Source organism: Sesamum indicum, linkage group LG6 (assembly GCF_026168435.1).
Source record: "Sesamum indicum cultivar Baizhima isolate 11 linkage group LG6, ASM2616843v1, whole genome shotgun sequence".
Classification (NCBI taxonomy): Eukaryota; Viridiplantae; Streptophyta; class Magnoliopsida; order Lamiales; family Pedaliaceae; genus Sesamum; species Sesamum indicum.
This window is the reverse complement of record NC_142662.1, coordinates 16495435-16518541: the sequence shown is the minus strand read 5'-3', so window position 1 is coordinate 16518541 and position 23107 is coordinate 16495435. Positions and strand designations below refer to the sequence as shown.

At 33.7% G+C, this 23107-nt stretch overlaps 2 protein-coding genes across 12 annotated transcripts; one reads left to right on the top strand and one right to left on the bottom strand.

Moving 5' to 3' along the window:
* The first annotated feature begins 217 nt into the window (after positions 1-217).
* Positions 218-12775, top strand: LOC105164362 (plasma membrane ATPase 1). 11 transcript variants are annotated; one of them, XM_088881299.1, is made up of 21 exons: positions 218-277; positions 814-933; positions 1042-1148; positions 1250-1379; positions 1452-1586; positions 1705-1884; positions 1974-2300; positions 2379-2498; positions 3237-3359; positions 3964-4068; positions 4149-4293; positions 5536-5700; positions 6147-6385; positions 6466-6498; positions 6594-6675; positions 7301-7458; positions 8294-8307; positions 9283-9436; positions 10623-10805; positions 11414-11592; positions 12329-12775. In XM_088881299.1, exons 1-21 carry the CDS (start codon positions 218-220, stop codon positions 12420-12422), a joined length of 2853 nt encoding a protein of 950 aa, XP_088737425.1. In that variant the 3' UTR covers positions 12423-12775. The 11 variants fall into 11 exon arrangements, with proteins under 11 accessions (XP_088737425.1, XP_088737420.1, XP_088737421.1 ...); XM_088881294.1 differs by having other exon boundaries at positions 8294-8314; positions 9257-9436; XM_088881295.1 differs by having other exon boundaries at positions 8294-8331.
* A 4256-nt stretch (positions 12776-17031) lies between these two features.
* Positions 17032-18028, bottom strand: LOC105164363 (ethylene-responsive transcription factor 5). The gene has a single exon (XM_011083002.3). It carries the CDS (start codon positions 17873-17875, stop codon positions 17111-17113), a length of 765 nt encoding a protein of 254 aa, XP_011081304.1. The 5' UTR covers positions 17876-18028; the 3' UTR covers positions 17032-17110.
* Between the last annotated feature and the right edge of the window lie 5079 nt (positions 18029-23107).

Genomic DNA, 23107 nt, shown 5'->3' with positions numbered 1-23107 from the left:
GGAAGATATAAACTATGTGCAATTCCTATTCTCACATCCACTCTATATATATACTCATCAACACAACAACAACAATTGTCTCCTTTTGCCTGTGAATTTCTACGAGCTTTAACTGTGGAAAAAGTTGTTCAGTTTGATTCTTATATATGCTGAACAAAGTGATTTTTCCAGACTGTTTTCTTTGAAGATAGAGGAGGCCTAGTCTGAGGTAGCAGCAATGGACTCGGACAAAACCAATGTAGCCCTGGAAGCTATTAACAATGAAACTATTGATTTGGTAATTTCTATTTCTTTCTGTTGTTTGTGAGGCACCAGAGTTCAATATCATTACTGATGTACTCTGAGAATTTTTAGACTAATTGTCATCTGTGTGGAAAACATTCACCTAATCCAAGATGGGATTTCGATATCATGAGAGATTAGTTCCCAGGGAATGCTCTGAGGGGTTAAACGCCTAGGCCTGTGTGAAAACACTAGTAGGGAAAAATCCGTCTAAGAAAAGCGAAAGGGCAATGCGACCCGTAAGTTTAAATGAAAAAGGGTAATGTGATCTCCTAACGTGCGAGGCAGTGACTTAGTTGCATTAAGGAGGTTTTTGTGCCTATGAGTGTTTTCATGGGAGGGTAAAATACAAATAAACCCTGTTCTGAGTTCGTTCATATGGCGTCTTAACGCATTTTGCTGTGCTTACTACGTTGCTAAGCTAAAGAAGAAAGGGGTGGCAAGAATTGTTCAATTCGGCATGGAATTCTTGATAGACTAGGAGTTGTTACTGCATGGTGATTAGCATACTGTTCTTATCTGCTCTGTCAGGAGAATATCCCTGTGGAAGAAGTTTTGGAGAAGTTGAAATGTACAACAGAGGGTCTTAGCTCTGATGAGGTTAAGAAACGACTTGAAGTGTTCGGTTATAACAAGCTTGACGAGAAAAAGGTATGTACTTGTTTCAAATTCGAGTCTCTGTTACTGTACTATTATTCCGCTGCTCATTCAAAGTTAACGAAGTTATGCAATTATCAATTAGATTTCATCATTCTGCAGGAGAGTAAGATACTCAAGTTTCTTGGATTTATGTGGAATCCTCTTTCATGGGTTATGGAAGCAGCCGCTATCATGGCTATCACTGTTCCACATGGAAAGGTAAAACCGTAGAGTTTACATATGCATCCCAAAGATGTACATAAGTGATCATACGAGCATGAAATCTGTGCCACTATGCTAATATCAATTTTTTGTTATAGAAAAATAGAGTTGATTACAGTGATTTTGTCGGCATTCTGGCACTTCTTCTTGTCAATTCAACTATTAGTTTTATAGAGGAGAACAACGCCGGTAACGCAGCAGCAGCACTCATGGCTCGATTGGCTCCAAAAGCTAAGGTCAGCTTGCAAAACACTTGTATTTCTACTACTTCTTACTGTTGTTTGAATATTATGAGTCCACACGATCAGGTTTTACGTGATGGAAAATGGAACGAGGAAGATGCATCAGTTTTGGTTCCTGGAGATGTTATTAGTATAAAACTTGGAGACATAATTCCTGCTGATGCACGGCTGCTGCAAGGAGATCCATTGAAAATTGATCAGGTAACCATGTTGATCTTGGCAGAATTAACCATCTTTATGCCGGAACGCAAAGAGTTAATTTCACCTTGCTCAAAAGAAACAAGTAATTAGTATCTACTCATCTCCGTTTCTACTTCAGTCTGCTTTAACAGGAGAGTCGCTCCCGGTAACAAAGAATCCTGGTGATGGAGTGTATTCAGGGTCCACATGTAAGCAAGGTGAAATTGAAGCTGTCGTTATTGCTACAGGAGTGCATACTTTCTTCGGAAAAGCAGCTCATCTTGTGGAAAACACGACACATGTTGGACATTTTCAGAAGGTCAATTCTCCTAGCTCCTGTTTTTATTTAAAAGTTCTGGGCTGCAATTCATCTTCCTCACTCAAATAATACTTCCTCTGATGATTCAGGTCTTGACTTCAATTGGTAATTTCTGCTTATGCTCGATCGCCACCGGAATGGTGATTGAAATCATTGTGATATTCGGGCTCCAAAAGAGGCCTTATCGTCAAGCTATAGAAAACCTTCTTGTTCTGCTGATTGGTGGCATCCCCATCGCAATGCCAACAGTTCTTTCCGTCACAATGGCCATCGGCTCCCACCGTCTTTCTCAGCAGGGCGCCATTACAAAAAGAATGACTGCCATTGAGGAAATGGCTGGGATGGATGTTCTGTGCAGTGACAAAACAGGCACATTAACTCTCAATAAACTTACAGTGGACAAAAATATGATTGAGGTAGTAATATTTTTTGTTGTCTCCCTTCTGGCCATCATCTGCTATCCATGGTAATAAACTCATGTAATATTTACTCAGGTTTTTGCAAAAGACGTCGATAGAGACATGGTTGTGTTGATGGCTGCAAGAGCCTCAAGGCTGGAGAATCAAGATGCTATTGACTGTGCAATAGTTTCCATGTTAGATGATCCTAAAGAGGTAATTTCTCGTAGCAGATTCTGATATAGTTTGTTCACTGAGCGCTTTTCAACATTTAAGTTAACTACAAACCGCCACACTATGAAAATCGAAATAGGCACAAAATCCATCTAAACTAAACGAAAGATAGAATAGCGCACCTTGACGTTTTGATGAAGAAGCATTCAACCCCAGCATTGCCGTAAAATCCCCCTAGACTAAACACTCGACGTTTTTGAAAAGAAGCTTTCAACCCCCTGCCATGCCGTGTTCTTCAATCGTGTAATTTGCAACTAATTTTTATATTTTGACATATATATATATTATGTTTTCGACCCATCTAATCGCTATAAGAACAAAAATATTCAATTAGTATATAGTTTAAAATATTAAGATACCTTTCGGACATTATTTTTTAGTTCAGAGGTATGTCTACATATTTTAATTATAACAAAGAGGATGATTTGGATTTAACCCTCTATACTTGTCACTTTTTATGCAAGAACTTAAATAATGAAGCTTTTATTACTTATAGTTCTTTTCATTGGCAGCGATGAACTATTATTACAGTGGACAACACCTGCTTACAGTAAAACAACATTCTATACATATTGTTCAAATTAGAAGTCAACCTCAGTTTCGCCAGCTAGTCTAAGGCTCATCGGCTTTTATTACTTGATATACTTGTTTTGTGATTGTCTCCCGGTTATCACTATCCTCAATCAAACACTTAGTTGTGTGTTGGTTCTTATATGAAAGGCACGGGCTGGAATTACAGAAGTTCACTTCCTTCCTTTCAACCCAACTGATAAGAGGACAGCACTCACCTACTTAGACAGTGATGGTCAAATGCACAGAGTCAGCAAAGGTGCCCCAGAGCAGGTATTTTAGATCTACAAGAACTGGGCTATCAATAAAACAGATTTATCTTCAATGAATTTAGGGTAAAGACCATTTTACCATGATGAACTACGACTGTTTTTGTACTTTGTTAGTAGAACTTCTTTTTTCCAATTTCAATTTTTCATACCAACTATGCGAGTTTTGTTCTGCAAGTTCTTGCCTCAGATCACTTTTCAATGGATTTTTCCACCTAAAAATTGTCACATGCAGCTTGCATGTATAATTTCTCGCAACAAAATTTGAATTTGGTTCGTTTTTTTCAGGAATGCACCATGTTCTTACAACATAAAATTTAACAAATCCATGACTGGTTTTTTAGAAATAAGATACATTTTTGCACATATGCGCTAAATGTGACCATTTCTAGGTGAAAATCCACTGAAAAATGATCTGAGGTTGTAATTTGCAAAATTTGTGTAGTTGGTGTGACAAATTAAAAAAGAAAAAAAAAGGGTTTGGATAACAAATTATAAAACGGTCATAGTTCAGATCGCAAAATGATTTTGTGCCCTTGACTTTATCATCAAAGTAGTGCAGCCACTGAACTGAAAGAGGGAGTCAAACTCTTGTTTTGAGTGTGCAGATTCTCAACCTGGCGTCGAACAAGGCAGAAATTGCACGGAAAGTGCATTCCATCATTGATAAATTTGCTGAGAGAGGTCTCCGGTCGCTTGCGGTTGCTCGACAGGTTGCTATTCTGTTTAGTTCTGCCGGATTATGGTTCTGATCATGAAAGGTTTGCTTGGCATAAAATTGCATCTCCTACAGGAAGTACCTGAGGGAACGAAAGAAAGTCTTGGTGGACCGTGGGAGTTTATCGCCCTTCTTCCTCTCTTTGATCCGCCCCGTCATGACAGTGCAGAGACTATCACGAAAGCTCTTGATCTTGGAGTCAGTGTCAAGATGATTACAGGTTAATATCTACAACTCTTGCTCATAAAGTTCACATGTCTTAAGTCTAGTACAAAGGTAGCGGAAAAATAGCCCTTTGAGTCCTAGGTGATTAACAATTTCCGTCTTTGGTTCAATTTTAAAATAGGTGTGAAGTGAATATTTTCGACATATTTAGCCCCACAACCCAATTTCCTTAAAAAACATTAACACAATGTTTGGTTTTGTTTTTCACTTGTTTTGGGGAGTTTTGTAGAGATAGAGAGAGAAAAATAAAGATAAATAAAAATAAGTTAGAGATAGTGTGTATGTTTGGATTTGTTTTTGGAAATAATATAAAATAAGTATGGTAGGTTTAGTGGGGAGACAAAAAATACTGTTCATTGTCAAATCATATCTCTTTTATATATATTTATATGTATAAATATATATAATTTATTTAGTTGTGAGTGGATTAAAATAAATATTATTTTTTAATTAATTATATTTTTTTTACAAAAAATAATTAAAAATATTTAAAAATAATCAAAAATATATTTGAAACTTACAAAACTAACCAACCCAAACATACTAGTTATTTTGGCCCATCTTAAATCAAAACCAAACATACTGTAAATGTGTCGGAAAAGTCCTATTTTGAAACCAAAACTGTAGACCTTTTTATTATGTGGGTTGAAAAATGCAATTTTGCCCCACACACTTTTGGTTTCATAGGATATGAAGATCTGCACTTTTGTTACCAATAATATTTCGATCTTTTTGACATATTTAGTTTGAAAGTCCGCTTTTCATCAAAAAATAACAATCACGTGCGACAAATATGATTTTTTCCATTTATTTTTCCACAAAAGTTAGGCTGTGGAACTAAATACATGGAAAAAAAATCCAATTTTCAAAATATTTTAAAATTTGCTTAAATCGCAGGACCTAAAGTGTAGGCTCCCCTATCTTGCGAAATGAAAAATGCAATTTTTTGCCCAAAGGCAGGTGAATAGAAAATTCAGAAAGTCATGTTTACTACTTACGTTGTACAGAATTATTCGATCTTGATTCATATGAATCATTAGTCCGGACATTTACTAGCTTATCTTTAGAGTGTGTGTGTATATATATGACACTCACAACATCGTATTGATGACATTATTCTTGCTTTTCATCCGTGTCTTAGTGTTTTTTGCGCCTGCTTTACCTCAACGTCGTCTTGCTTTTTCTTGCTTTACGATTATTGATCAACGGAAATGAGCATTTAAGGAAAATGTTTCAGGCGACCAATTAGCAATTGCTAAGGAGACGGGGCGACGACTTGGGATGGGCACGAACATGTATCCTTCATCGTCATTGCTTGGAGACCATAAGGATTCATCAGTTGCAGCTCTACCAGTTGAAGAACTCATTGAGAAAGCTGATGGTTTTGCTGGAGTCTTTCCAGGTAAATCACCTTAACTGTATTGAAAGCTATGATGGGTTCAATTGTATAACTATACTTTTGAAGGAAGAAACCCGGAGTATATCTTAGAAATTTTGTACTCTAAATTATGCGTCTCTATTCACTTGAGTAACGTTAGATTACAAGTCCTTTTTATAAACTTGAGCATCAGCTAAAAAGCATAAAATTTTGTACATAGAACATCATTCTTTGTTTCTGGCAGTTCTTGGTAAAATAGTCGTAACTTTCTACAGCTTGGACCATTTAAAACTAGACTCACCGAGGTTTAATTCTATATAAGATTCTAAAAATGATAACCGTTTGCATTCTGAAAGCGCATCTGTAAGTCTACTAAAAACTATGACTTTTGAAAATGAGAAGACAAGTTTAATCGGATATAAAAATCTACTTGGGCACCTTATTTTAGACGAACCCGTTTTTCGTTGCAGAACATAAGTATGAAATCGTCAAGATATTACAGAGCCGGAAACATATTTGTGGAATGACTGGTGACGGGGTCAATGATGCACCAGCGCTGAAGATTGCTGACATAGGAATTGCGGTAGCCGATTCAACTGATGCCGCCCGAAGTGCTTCTGATATAGTTCTGACCGAGCCGGGGCTGAGCGTCATCATCAGCGCTGTATTAACCAGCCGTGCCATATTCCAGAGAATGAAGAACTACACGGTAAGGTTACAACAAACTTTTCTCTATTCCTGAAAGCAAAAGTTTGCATCTGAACCACAAGTTTCTCTGTTTGTCTACAGATATATGCTGTGTCCATTACGATACGTATTGTGGTAAGTTCATTAGTTCACTTGTTCCTCAACTCGAATTGCAATATAGCTACCAGGAAAATAGTCATTGATGAATCACAATTGTTGTTCTTGAACAGATGGGATTCATGTTGCTGACAGCATTTTGGAAATTTGACTTCCCTCCATTTATGGTTCTTGTCATCGCCATTCTTAATGATGGTATCTTGAATCTATATGCCCTTTTCTCACTATAGAAAAAAGAGAAAAAGTGTGGCAAATTAAATATGAATTAGTTAACTGCGGCTCCGCAACGGCTATTAGCTATTGTTATGTAAACGAGACCTATACATTAGCCATAGCCATGGAAAAATTGTTAATTAACCATGGTGATAGATTAATTTTTCATATCGATCCTGTTTGACTGTGATTAATGACATTGATATTCAACCGTAGTTTTTGAACTGGCTTAATGCAATTTACTCACATGTGATATTACGAATGAGCAAACTATCCCCTACGGGGAAAAGATAGCAATTTATGCTTATCTGTTTTTTAAAATAAAGCAATTTACCTCCATGTCTAGAGAGATAAACTATTTCATTTTAAAAACACAGAGCGGTAAATTATTGCATTTTAAAAAATACAAAGAGGGGTAAATTAGTATTCTTTTCATAAATGGGTAATTTGCTAAGTTGTAATATCACAAGAGCTGCTTGCATTTTTTCCGTTTATAGATCGCAGTTATTTACAATATAGAGAATAATTCATTTTTTTCATACGCGTCGCAACATATGCTCCGTATTTGTTTGCACGTATTCATATAATTCGGTTTACATTTCTCCAGGTACTATAATGACCATATCAAAGGACAGGGTGAAGCCATCTCCACTTCCTGACTCTTGGAAACTGAGTGAAATTTTTGCTACTGGGATTGTGTTAGGAAGTTACCTGGCTTTGATGACTGTTATATTTTTCTATTTAGCCTACGAAACCAGCTTCTTTGCGGTAAGTATTTACACATACACACCTCTTATATTGGTTTCCTTTTTGCCCTTTTCTTTTACAAACTTTTCATCAAACATGCCTGGCCCTTATATATTGTGGAAAATTTCGGGGTTAATTTTTTTGCGATTTTGGTTTCATTATTTTTAAACTCATCACATTACATTACGTAACTCCAAAGAATTGTAATTTTAGTTTAAAGTCTTAATTCCGTTAAATTCCGACGGAAACATCATTTGCATTAATCACGAACTCCCTTAAGTCATGAGGGGCGTTGCTGCTGTTTATATTAGAAATTTAACGTTATTCATGTTTTGGACTAAAATTACAATTTTTTTAGGGGTATATTGCGATCTACCTACCTGTGTTATAAAAATTAGGCAAACAATCCCATTATAAAAAATAAAACAGCAATTTACCCCCGGTATTTTCCAAAATGTAGCGATTCACTCTCCCTGTGTTTTAGAAAATGGAGGTTAAATTGCTTCATTTTCTAAAACACAGAGGGTAAATTGCTATTTATTTTTCATAGGGAGGTAATTTGCTCATTTCCAATATCATGGGAGGGTAAATTGCTATTTACCCATTTTTTTTAGAGTTACGGAATCCGATCTGGTAAGTTGAAAAATAATGATAGTACAATTACAAAAGAAGGAATCTGTGGAATGTAAAATGTGAAGGTAGTTAAGAAAAGGGCAAAATTGCAAAATTAGTCCTGTAAGTATAGGGGGGTGGCAAAATTAATCCTGCAACTACTGAACTGGCAATTTTAGTCCTATATGTTTTCATTTAGTGGCAATTTTGGTCCTTCCGGCCAAAATTACCCAAAAATTAGCCGGAAAAATTGGGGCTTAGGGTTTCGGTTGCCAACTGGTCTCAACTTAAACACGTGACATCTTACATGGCTGCTGACTGATAATTCTGGTTGGAAGGACCAAAATTGCTACTAAATTAAAACATATAGGACTAAAATTGCCACTAAAATAAAATATTAAGGAGAAGTCGTGGATGTAACATTGACAGAAACTGATCGGAGGGATGTGTGCGCCATGGGGAGCGAACACAAAGGTGTTGGTCCGCCAGCCAAATAATCGCTGGTGACGGAGATATGACGGAAAAATCATTGGTGGGCGCGGAGAAAAAGTGGCGAAAATAAAAATGAAGAGAACCGACCGAATAGTTGATGAAAATGAATGGGCTTGGGTGCAATCAACTCGCCGAAGGATGGGGAGTTGATTGGTGGTGGTCTCGAACAGTTGGTAGGTCGGACGGCGGTGAATCGAGAAGAGAAAGAAAATAAATCTTGGTTTTATGATAAGACTATAATCAACAATTGGGGGCATGTTTGAACTCTGATTGAAACACATGCTATAGGGTTGGAATCAGCGTAGGATGGCGAGTTTAGTGGTGGTATGCGTGGCCGGAGATGCGCCGGAAAAAAAATTCCGGCGACCGGCTTGGTGGTGGTGGGTGATGGTTAACCTTTTTTTATCACGTCAGCATCCACGTAGGATGTTACCTGTGTAGTAATGTCCATTTGTCGCCGAAACCCTAATCCCCAATTTGATTTGTCAATTTTCGGTCACTTTTGGCCGGAAGGACCAAAATTGCTACAAATTTTAAACATAAAGGACTAAAATTGCCAGTCTCATAGCTACGGGACCAATTTTGCCACCCCCCCTAAAATACAGGACTAATTTTGCAATTTTGCCTAAGAAAAGCTAGCATAGCAACTCATGAGATTTGAATGTGTGGTGTGTTTGATCAGGAACATTTTCATGTCGAAGATTTTAGCAAGCACGTCGGCGCTCTTACAGACGACAGTTCCAAAGTATTGAAAGACAAATTAGCATCTGCTGTTTATCTTCAAGTGAGCACCATCAGCCAAGCCTTGATATTCGTCACACGCTCCAGAGGATGGTCGTTTACGGAAAGGCCCGGTCTTCTTCTCGTCGGAGCCTTTATCATCGCACAGTTGGTAAGGCGTTCTTACGAAAAAGGGTGAATAGCAATTGACCTCCCTGTGATATAGAAAATGAACAAATTATCCCCTTCTATGAAAAAAATATAGCAATTTATCTTTCTATACCTTTTAAAATAAAGCAATTTACCTCCCTATCTAAGAAGGTAAATTGCTTCATTTTAAAAAATATAGAGAGGTAAATTATTGTATTTTAAAAAACACAGAGAGGTAAATTAGTATTTATACTCATTTATAATATTACCGTGGGGTTGCTTGCAATTCTCCCTGCTGCTCGTTCAAATTTGCTTTAGTAGTTGTTTGCATTGAGAGGATCCATTTGCAATTTTTCTTATTATTTTCTATGGAAGATATAAATGGCCGTTACAACCTTGCTTGTGTTCGATTAAAAAAATAAAATAAAATAAATTATTCCCCATATATATTGCAACTCACTACGGTTTAAAAATCATGATAAATGAATACTATCTACTACAGTCAAATAAAATCAATACGAAAACTTAAATTTTGGGAACGAGTGATCAATATTGTGACTTAAATGTTGAAATGTACGTAGTTTTACCTATGACCACAGCATTTGACATGATTGTGGCTAATATTTGGACCTTTTAGCCTCACTTGTAAAAACAACGGTTGTGGTTGTTGAGTAGCCATGATTAATTAGCATAAGTCACGATTATTTACTTTTTATCATGGTAATTAACCATAACACAGGTCGTGTTTTTTTTTTCCAATAGTTGGTTAATTAAACTTACCTCAAACATCCTTTAATATATATTTTTTAAAAGTTAATCAGATATTGAATTTTATTTTAAAAATAAATTAAAGTGCTTGGGTAAAATAAAAGTACGGAGTTCACTAAAATGCTGGTAAATATAACTTTGACATTGATACGGCCAAAACTAGAAGAGTGTGTTAAAATCCGAAAAATAAGTTAAATTCTTCTTACATTTTCTAAAGAAATTTAATTATAAAAACCATCGTAACGTTGTATTTTTAGTTTTTATAAGCTCTTTTTTCTAAAAACAATTTAGGAGACATTTCTCAACATCTCATAAGCTTATCCAAACACCCGAAATTGGATTAATTACCTGAACAGAAACTGGGTTTCATGTTTCTATGGTCAACAGAAATTTCAGATTTCTAATTCAATTTTGCATTTGGTGTATAACTTTGCATGCAGGTTGCAACCTTACTATCTGCAGTGGTGACATGTGATTTATTCGGGATCAGGAAAATAGGATGGGGTTGGACTGCTGTGATTTGGTTGTTCAATATTGTGACCTATATGTTGCTGGATCCTATCAAATTTGCAGTCAGATATGGTCTGAGTGGGAGAGCATGGGGTCTTCTCTTAAACAAAAAGGTTGTTCATAAACATGGGGAATGGGGCTAAACTTAGTTTATGTTACGTGAAATGAGCAAAAAAAACTCTCATTAAAAAAAAAAAAAATTAGCACATTATCTCTTGTATTTTGGAAAATACGTACCCTCTATCAATAATTTAGAAGGGAGAATTAATTTGCTTCATTTTCAAAATATAGGGGACGGTTTGCTATTTTTTCTTTGCAGGGGTTTTTTTGCTCATTTCTTATATTACGGGGGGGTAAGTTACATTTTTCGTAGGAAATACGTTACTGAAAAATAACATTTTTCGTCCAGGGTCAGTATACTTTTCATCCCGTTAGTTATGAGATTTTCATTAATGTGGTTCCATAAATTGACTAAGATTTTATTAGTATTTTGATGAAAAAGACACGTGGTGGCAGTATCCAGAATGCCGTCAAAATACTAATAGAATCTTATGAACGATCATTAATGAGAGTCCCATTACTAATTATACGGAAAAGTATACTAGACCCTAAATTACACAAGGAAACATGCAATTTCCGGTTCATGTGTTCTCCTTTCGATCCTCAACTTCATATTTTTGAGCTCGTATTTATGTAATTGCATGCGCATTTGCGTTTGTAGACTGCTTTCACCTCCCGAAAGGACTTTGGGAAGGAAGCACGGGAAGCTGCATGGGCAGCTGAACAGCGCACACTCCACGGCCTTCCGTCCACCGAATCCAAAATGTTTGCTAACAAGCACACTTTTCAGGACATTAACGTCATGGCTGAGGAAGCCAAACGACGCGCAGAGATTGCCAGGTTAGTCTCTTCTTGAAGATAAAAAAAAGGGGGAAAATTGCGTCTTTGGAGTTTTTACGCTTTTAGTCCTATTACTTACATGATTATCAGAAATAGTCTCACGGCATTATGAAAGTTCTCAATACTCCTACCAACTTTCGTTAAGAAATTGATGGAAAAACCACGTGTAAGTTACGTGGTCTCTCTGATCTATTCTGAAAAGATAATGATCATGTGACTTGCACATAACTTTTTATGTCAATTTCCTAACAAAAGATGACCGGAGCACTCGTATTATTTTGAAAGGACAAGATATTGTTTTAGTCCCATAAAATAAGGGCAAAATTTATTTTGGTACCACAACTATGGCAGCTGACGCTTTTGGTTTCAGAGAAATGTGAACCACAAAGTCTTTTAGTCCCAAACAATGCTTTTTTGTCCCAAAACAGAACGCACATGATTTTTTGGGACTAAGAAGACGTATTTTAAATTTTATAATACTAAAAGCGTCACCTGCCATAGCGGGATAATTTGCTCTCCGAATATCACAAGGGGTTATTTTGCATTTTTCCTAAACTTTAAATATATCTTACACTATGATGTTATAAAATCTTTTAAATATATAATTTTAAGCAACACCCTATAAGTTAAGGCAAAGACTCATTCTAGCATTTCTGCATTGATTGGGTATGAACAATTGTCTTTCTTTTTACCAAATACCATGGAAGTGTTACTGTTTAATCATTTGTGCCATCAGGTTGAGGGAACTCCACACACTGAAAGGAAGGGTAGAATCCTTTGTGAAGCTGAGGGGATTAGATATTGATGTCAATCCCCATTACACTGTCTGATCATCAGCTATCCAGACTAGATCCATTTTTCCTTCTTCCACTCCATCGCCCTCTTCATCTCCCTTCTCCTTTAATTCGTTCGCCGTGTAACGGATTTCTGGTCGAGGATTGGCCGTTGTAGCGCGCTTTCGTTCCTGAAACAACACAAAGGAGTCAATAAGAGCATGTACTTGTGACTGCACTGCTTAGCTGCTTCCTAGACTAGTTATCTTCCCAATTTCATGATATTTTTACTGGACACTTAGGTCCTGAGCATCAGAAGAGGTTTGTAAAAGGATATTGCTATGTTTTTTCTTCTTTTTATTGCCACTATTTAATTTGTTGACTCAATGGAAGAATGTGTTGTTTTCTTCTTTCCAATTCTTTTCTTGGGCAAAATTGCAATATTTTTGGTCCCTGGTCCTCACTACAAAAGAACTGCCTCATATTTGCCACCAAAACTTTTTGTTGCAAATTTGCCATGATCTTGCGACGGAATTTTAATGTTCTCAATTTTCGTTGAAAATTCAGTGGCAAAATAACAACAAACTTTTGCAACGGACACTTTGTTGTAATATTTCACTGTAAAATTTGGTCAAATCTAGGGTGATCCATTTTTGTCGCAAGTCGATGCAAAATCGAAGCAAACTTTTGCCATGGACTACCTCCATTCTATATTCGCGATGAATTTTGCAATAGATCACTTACCTGGAAACTTTGCAACGGATGGTGGTTACATAACAAATTATTTGCAAGAATTTTGCGACAGACAAGCAACAATATATTGAATTTTTTTCCAACAACTTTTGCAACGATCTTCAAGTTTATTCTTTTAACAATATAGCAAAGACATTTGCCACGACCTTGTTGGCATATTTTATGTTGCAAAATAAAGAGACGAGTTCCCTATGAATTTTGCATCAGTAATATTACGTGGCAAAGCTGCCGATAATTTCTACAATGAACTATAAAATCGTAGCAATTCGTACATGATAATAGTGTCAATAATTATTGAGCCGTCAATTTGCTACTGAAATTGCAATAGGCTTTTGATCCGTTGCAATTTATGACAGTTGTAGTCCGTTATTTTTTATAGGGTTAAATATAATTACCACCACTGCAGTATTCACCTCACATCAATTACCCCCTAAAGTATTAAAACCTTAAAAAAATCCTCCTTATCTTTAATTTTCAAGTTTGAAAAGTCCATTTTACCCTTATAAAAGTTGGTTTTTGAAAAAAAAAAATTAAGGAATTTTTAAAATGTCAAATTCACCCTTTGTCAAAACTTTTTGTAATTCTAGTTTCACTTATTCATCAAGTTCTTTTGTTTTTGTAATTCTATAATACTGAGAACTCATTTTTTTAGTTTCACTTGCTTATCTAATCAAATAAAAATATACATGCATATATATATATATATTTATATATTTACTTAAATAAATATACAATTAATAAAATCAAAAAGGGCAGATGAACTAATAAAAAAATATCGAATTAATATATATATATATATATGATAATTAGATAAATATGGTAATATACATGCACAAATTTATTTTTAATTTGATTTGACAAACAAGTGAAATTAAAATAAAATGAGCCGCAAGCACTATAGGATTACAAAATAAAATGAGTTCAACGAACAACTGAAACTAGAATTAGACAAAGGGTAATTTTAATATTTTAGAAATTTCTTCTTTTCTTCACAAATTAATTTTTGTAAGGGTAAAATGAACTTTTCAAACTTAAAAATTAAAAGTCTGGAGGGTTTTTAAATATTTTTAATACTTTCGGGGATAATTAATATAGAATGAATATTTTAAAAATGTGGTAACTGTATTTAACTCTTTTCTATATGTTACTTTTTCCATGGAGTTGAAATCCATGGAAATTTTTATGGCAACATCCATTGTAAAGATTAATAAAACAAAACACTTCCATCCTATTCATATTTGATTTAATTATATTCAGTGACGAGACTGTTTAATTTGTCATAATGAGAAATTTCATAATTTTAATAATTACTATTATTTTGTATAAATTGTTATATTATGAATTAATGACCCAAAATGTGCGCAAAATTGTCACTAATTTATATATATTCAGTGACGAGACTGTTTAATTTGTCACAATAAGAAATTTCATGATTTTAATAATTACTATTGTTTTGTATAAATTGTTATTATTATGAATTAATGACAAAAAATGTGTGCAAAATTGTCACTAAATACAATTTGTGACGATCTAGTGATGACAAAATAATAGTTGTCACTATTTATCTTGTGACAATAAATGTATCACTAATTGTATTTAGTGATAACTTTATACACATTTTTCATCAGTAATAATTAAATATAGTGACAAGATAAAAATTATTGCCACTTAATACATATTATTAAAAATAACTTTAAAATTTTCACTTGATACTTTGACACTAATATCATATTTTCTTCTGGTGAATGTATATAAGTATTTGTTGGTTCTAAAAAAAATATTGAGAAAATTAAATAAGTCGATTATCAAAAGGATCTACAGTGTTATAATAATAGGGTTAGAAAAGAATTCCAAGATGCGATAATTGAGTTAATAAGTTAGGCAAAAACACGACATATTTACGGATGGTAGAAAATTCATTGTCCATGTAGTAATTAGAAAAACGGTAAGGTCAAATTCACAGAAGATTACATATAACCTCTTTAAAAATAGTTTTGTAGACTATTAATTATGTAATTGGATATCTCATAACGAGTCTCTACATGATGTGGTCACAGTAGAACAAAAAAAAAATGAGTTTTCGCTATGTGAATCATTGTAAATTAATACTATTAACCACGATCAAATAAAATAAAAGCAAAAATTCAATTTTTTATTACGACTAATCAACACTCTCTGTAATTTTTAATCATAACCAAAACATTTGTCATGGTTCTGGCCATGATAAATGTTCTGGCTATCCTTGCAGAAAACGAACCAATGACCATTGTGAGGCCGAACTGATTTATATTTATCATGATTTTCTTCTTTTAGTTATAGTAATTAATCGTAACACAAACTCATTTTTTTTTTAGTGTCATCTCATAATTGGAAATCCTGCTCACCAATCAACACTCTTTTAGCTAGCAAATTAAAAAAAAAATACATTCATAAAGATTTTAAATTTCATAGTTGTGGGACAAGTTATTAATGCAAATAAAGAAAAATATTATTATCTTACTTTATTTATTTTGTGCAATAGCAAGTTGAATATATATATATATATATTTGAACAAGAACGCCGCCTGGTATATTACTACCCAGTACCCACAATGCTTTGGCCTTGCACATGGATGACTTCACCAGCGGTCTCACCATGACACCTTCTCTTACTACTTTTCTCTTTATTATATATATATATTTTTTTTTTTCTGAAAAGTAGAAAATGGAGACAGAAAAGTCAAACTTAAAAGCAAGTTGTACTGCTTGTTTGAACATTTTTATTCGGTCAACTTCTTTTACATTATGTTTATTGTTAAATAGAAAAACGGAAACGTTTTTGTATGAAATTATAAATGAATGAATTATTTTTTATAAATAAAATTATAATTTATTTTTTTGTAGTTTTAAAATACATTGATTTATCTTTTTATGTATTTTAAAATAAAATAATTTACCTTCTTGAAATAAAGTAAATTACTTTATTTTAAAGATAGTTTAGAATATTATTTTAGGAGACTAATTATGATAAATGATTTTAGGGGTGTAAAAAGATCAAATTATGAAGAAGTCTTTTGTTACCTTTGTTAGTTTACAAATTAGAGGTGGAATACCATTATAGCCATTTTTTTTTCTTTTACATCCACACACACGTTTCACTTATACACGCTGTCAATGAATTTTAGATCTAATATTTCCATAATGAAATATTGAATTTCAAATTATTAAGGTATTCCCTAAAGACGATTACAACCATAATTTAATAGCGAAAAATGTATTTAATCATTTTTTTTATTTAATATTTTGGAGTATTTAAAGTTCAAGAACGATATCATAATATATTAAAGAAATGTGGATTGTTAATGTGTATATGAAGATGATTGATTGGAGTTGAGAAATAGGGATACTAAGTTACGTTTTTTTAGGGATAATTATACATACATCGTCTAGAATTTGGTATAATTATACTAAATATTTTGTAGTTTGAAAAATTACATCTAGCACTCCTGAAGTTTGCTTCTGTCTAACAAATAAGTCCATCCGTTAGTCAATTCACCGAATTTACTGATATTAAAAAAAATTATATTAACCTCTAATTGACTTATTACTGAAATCTTTTTATATACAAATTACCCTCATATGCATTAAAGGTATATTTTCATCATTATAATGATAGTTTAGTCAAGAAAAAATTATTTAACCTGCAATAAGTCAGTAATCAGTCAATTGAAGGTAAATATCAATTTTCATTTAGTTTTTTTGTTAATATCAATAAATTCAGTAAATTTTGATTAACAAAGAGACTTATTTGTTAGATGTAAACAAATCTCAGGTGTGCTAAATGTAATTTTTCAAACTATAAGAGATTTACGTGTAATATAGTGTAATTATCTTTTTTTTTTTATTAACAATATTTATAAGAAGTTAGCTTGCATTTTTCCCAAAACATATTTTCCCAATAAAGTTTAATATCCAAAGATAATATAATAGAACTAAGTTTCATAATAATTCTCTCATATCACTAGGAGCTGTGGAGACAATAATGGAGATAACGCCCAAAATGACGGCGTCAGCGGCGCCCTCTCCGTCATTTCACTCTTCACCACCATCTCACATTTCACTGTTTTCAGCTGACTCCCCTCTATAGCTTCCTCCTTTCTCCGTCGCTTCCCTCCGCCGTAAGCTGCGGCCTGGGACGCGCACTCCTCCCGCTGAACTTCCAGCGGGAAGTTGAGAATCGCCTTGCTTCCACGCATCTTGAACGCGGCTCTATCATAAGCCTTTGCCGCCTCCACCGCAGTGTCGAATGTACCCAGCCACACCCTCGACCCGCGGCGGGCTGGGTCCCGGATCTCCGCCGCATACTTGCCCCACGGCCGCCGCCTCACCCCTCTGTAACGCCGCTTCTCCTCCTCCTCCTCCTCCACCGAGTTCTGCTGACCCGAGCCCCCGAACTCGATCCACTCAAACTTCCTCACCGCGGCCGTCGGAATTTCAACCCGCAGCTCGGGCTTGGCTTTCGTCTTCATAAGATCAACAACCGGAGCTGAACACAGTTGATTCTGCTCAAAATCGAGGAAGTAATCGGAAATTGATGAAAGCCCAGAATCGCATGTCGAAACCTGCGAGCAAAGAGAGTCGGATTCGGAGCTCGCAACAGACGATGTGAAGCTGTTGCTGGTGCTGGCGCCATTGTCGTCGTGCTGACAAGGAGAAAACTCCCCCAACAGATGCATCCTGATTCTTTCAATGGCTGAAACTTCATCCGGGTTCGCCATCACAATCAAGTTGAAGTTTTCTTCGATTCAAATCAGTTAACAGACAGATGAAACTACCAAAATTCTAGGGAACCGAAAAGGGTTTTTGCTGAAAAGCAGTAAGTTTGAATGCGTAAGAGGAGAAGCGGTGTGTTGAACTTGAATGTCGAGTGTGGAGTACTGATGGCAATATATACCGATAAGGAATGGGGCTTCCCCCTTCCGGGCTTGTTCCCAACGAAGTCTTGGTCAAACTCCTGACGAAAATATTGAGCCAGTCTTTTACGGGATTTGAACCGTTGGATTAGATTGTCAACGACGAGATGACGGTTGGGATATCGAGTCATTCGTGCAGTTGTCCTTTCTAGAGATTCACAGCGTATCACTGAATGGTAGTTTAAAATGATAAGTTGGTAACTCAACTTCGTAGACGCTTCTAAGCACTGTGCACGTTCGGACCAGCTCAAAAATAAAACCAAAATAAAAACAAAAAATAATTTTACTCAACTCATATTTAGTCCAATTTAATCACTTCCGTGTAATATATTTATTGTATAATTAATTATTTTATATCAATTATGCATTAATTATATAATTAAGTGTATTAATTTATTGTATAATTAATTTAAATTTAATGAAATTCAATTTAAATTAAATTTTTTTGAAAGAAAATAGTAAATATGTACCTTTTCTTTTCAAAAGAGAAAAATTAAAGATCATTAGGGATATAGATTCATCCCTTTTCAAATCATTATTAATTTAAAAACATCCCTTTAATTTTTAAGAGTTGTAACATGGTTCTCTAATTTTTTTAATTGCTCAAGTTGGTCCTCCTTTCGTCGAAATTTTTCTATACTTGTCAGAAAATGCCACCTGAATCCAACATGACATTTTAAATTGGGGGAATTAATGTTATTGGTTAGTTATGCATGATATGACAATTATATGAATTTAATTAAAAAAATAAAAAATGATGTGGTATTAATTGCCACATCATATTATAGGAATTATATATATAATTATATATATACATAATTACATATATATAGTTTCTATAGGGCAGCGACGTACAACCACACAGTGACAACGACGATCATCATCACCCCGAAAATGAGCGTTGTCGTCGCCCAGTAGCAACAGCGACTCCCCTTTTTCCTCTAGGCAACAATCGTCGTTGTCTAAAGGTTGGCGGCGGCTTGCCGTTGCTGCCATCGTTGTCATAGTAATATATATTTATACTATATGTAATATATATATATATATGTGTGTGTGTGATGATGTATATATACATTAAATAATATTTAAATTAATGTGAAAAAAATATAATCTTTAAATTTTCAAAAGACGAAGTAAAACTAATTTAATATTTAAAGTTTATAAGAATAATTAAAAAATATTTAAATTTTATTAAATATTAAATAATAATTTAATGAAACATGGCCACTAATGCCACCTTGGATCTTTTTTTAAAAAAAAAAATTGAATGTATTTGCCAAGTCAATCTCAAATAGCCAATAGTATTTCAGTCCCTATTTAAAAGTGCACGTGGGTTCCACATGCAATTCTCCAACAAATTGGGTAAAATTTCGGCCAATACTGTCCTAAAATTGAGCATCACAAAAATTCCACAAATGACGAAGACGCTAATTGGGAGGCGTGTGTGGGTTGTAGCATACTCATTCAATTTGGGTTAAATGGATATTTCCATAAAGAATCAGAAGCTCCACCATCTAGCCCGTGAATAGGAGTGTTCACAATTCAGTTATATCAGTTGAATCAAATTGATCGAATTTTTCAATTCGATTTTCATTTGTTTTAGAAAAAAATTTAATTTTCGATTCGGTTAATCAAACAGAATCGAGAAACAGATTTCTATATATATATATATATTATTTTTATTATTATAATATAATATAATATAATATATTATATATTTTATTTGTAACTTATATTTTAAAAATATTCGTTTTTTCGGTTATTTAAACGAAAAAATCGAACTGGACCAATCACGTTCGGTTCGGTTTTCAATTTTAAAAAATGGTTAGGAGATGGAAACCAATCATGCCTACACATGATTTTTAGATATCTCATTTAATTACCTGTAATTTTTTATTTACTTTGTTTTGAATCAACCCGATATTAGTAGTTATAACTCGCTACTGTAACTGATTATGGTTGAATTATAATTCTAAAATTATCTATATATACCACTTAAACTCCATCATGCCCAATAAAAATTCGAACAGCACTGCAATGACCCTTTTCCATTTGCCACTGAGCTCAAAAGTCGCCTTTTTCCTTGGACTCGCCAGTTTCCTTCCTTCGACAGTGATTTAGCATTTCGTCCTTCTCCTCGGATCCCACCGTGCCTTCGTTCCCCCCCTGTTCAAACGAGGGTTCAGTCCTCCGCCCCACCAGATCCACCATTTCGGATCCTCCGCCACCTTCAGTACATAAAATTGTGTTACATAGGCATGTAATATCATTAATTCACAAACTCGGCCTTTATGTTACCCCAATTTTACAACTCGGCCTTATTATCAAAACTCTCCTTAATTTTAATGTTTGTCTAACAATTAGTCCAATTCATTAGGTTTTTATCTATCTTCTGAACTAAGTGGATAATTTTTTTATAATTTTTAAAATTTTTTCATCCACCCTGTTTATTTTTTTATAAGTTTTTTATTTTTCTTAAAAAAAATAAAATAATATAGTAAATGAAAAGTTGATAATTTTATATCTTTATTTAAAAATTACATAATTTCATCAAAATTAAAAAAAAAATATTTATAATTTTTTAAATAATAAAAAAATATTCATAATTATATCAAATTTAAAAAAAAAATCATTGCAATTCACACCGGACACGTACTCGACATCATACACAGTTGCAAGAACGGCAACCGCTTCTGCTCATCAAATATTCGAACTACCGATGAAGACAGAATAATCAGCCAAGCAATTGACGAAAACACGCTCCACTGGTAGTGCCCAATGATTGCAAATTTTGAGTGCTTATGTGGACTGCTCATGCTCGATGTTAGAGCAAATTAAAACAAAAGTGGTGGACCAAGCATTACAATTTATGCATAAATTGGCATTCTTCTCTTATAAATTGTGGTATAATTATATATGGATTTCAGTAGAAATTATTGTTTAGCATTTTTGGATTTGTTTTCGTCTAATAAATAATTTTTTTTTGTTAATTAGTTAAAATTTACTAAATTTGTTAATATTAGCAAAAAAATTGAATGAAAGTTGATATCTACCATCGATTGACTGATTATTGACTTGTTACAGGTCAATAATTTTATTCGGACTAAATTATGCTTATAACATTGAAGATATACCACCTCACATGCATTAATGCGTGAAAACGTATGAGGGTAATTTGGTCATAAAAAAATTTGTTTGACCTGCAATAAGTCAGTAATAAGTTAACCAGAGGTTAATATAGATATTGTTTTCTGGTTTCTTTTTTGGTTGATATTAACAAATTTGATTAATTTTGACTAATAGAGGAACTTAGTTGTTGGATGGAAGCAAACCTTAGAAGTACTACAGAAATTAATTTATATGTGATTATATCAAATCTCATCAGAGAATTTATCCCTGAACTTAATTTGACCATAGAATTGGTGACCATAGAATTGGGTGACTTGATCGTCACCCCAGAGGCGGCAACCATTATAATTTATATATATATATATATGTATATAGATATATATATATATATAATATGAAATATATATTTAAAATAATTTAAAATTTGGACCGTTCATTTTTATCTAGTAAGATCAATGGGTATCAACACAAAAGCATAACAGTCAATTTATTGAAAAATTTAGCGTCATTAACCCTTATTAATGGAGGGGGAGAGTATGCATTATTTTAAAAAATACATGGATTTTTTCGCCTATAATCACATCGAAGTTTTATGCAATTTACCCTTAGAAAAAAGTAAATAGTATAAATAGTCTTTTTTTCATTTTTTTTACTTTATCATCCTTAAACTTTAACTTGTCTCAATTTGAATTCTCTGTCAATTTTTTGTCAAAAATATGGTGGAAAAGTGGTTATGTAATTGGCACATGGCTTAGTCAATAGGGACAATTTTGTTATTTTTTTATTTTTTTAAAGAAAATAATTAAACACACCTAACCCGTATTATGAGATGCGGGTGTGTTTTTCAGACAAACACATTTACCATCCTGATTGAACGTTACACGCCTTGACCTTGACTGTGCTGTTTAATTTAGAATTTCAATGTGGGAACATACGAAAACACCCCTTGGTTTATTCAACAGCGCAATTTTGCCATTTTCTTTTAAGACAATAATTAAACACTCTTAGGCTGTGTTATAAGATACAGGATTGTTTTTCAGACAAACATATTCACCATCCAGATTAAAAGTTACACACCTTGACCGTGTTGTTCAATGTAGAATTCAATGCACGAACAGACAAAAACACGCGTAAGTTGTGTTTTCATCCTCAAAGTTACATTTTATTTCAAAATGTGGATTCACATGTTTCTGGATGAGGGGAGGGGGAGTTATTTTAGCAATCACAGGTTCATTTTATTATACATACTTCATTTATTATATCAATTAACTCACACGCTGATGTGGTTGAGATTTTTACGAATGAATAAAATTGAGAATTTTACCCGCGACATGATAACTCACTAGGTGAAAACACGATTTTTGAGGGAGTTTTTTAGTAAGAGTGGTCACTATCAATAAATAGTAATTAGGTTAAAAAAATAATATTTTTGGTATTTATAGTAGTGTTGGAAGTTGTATTATGTAGTGGGTTGCATTTATTTAATATATGTCTCATATATATTAAATTATTTTTTTACCCTTACATATTAATATTTTTTACCAATATACATCACACGCAATATGTACTTAGTACAACATCTACATTTTTGGCCCGGTCATAACTTTTTTTACACCATAAGTTTTTAATTTGATTTCAATGTGTCGTTGGCCAGCAAACGAGCAGTCCTAATGATTTGGCAGTAAGCTACAATATACTTTTTCTACCTATAAAAAAAAAATAATTCGATACTTTTACAAATTTAAAGGATTAAAGTGAAAAAGAAAAACTAAAATGATTATTTTATTTTTAAAAGTCGAAATCTGACCATATTTTTCCAAAAAAAAGTTGATTGGAGTTGATCGGAGTGACCACTAAATGAAAAATTCAATAATGAATTTGAAGGGTATCTTAGTCTTATAAAATAAG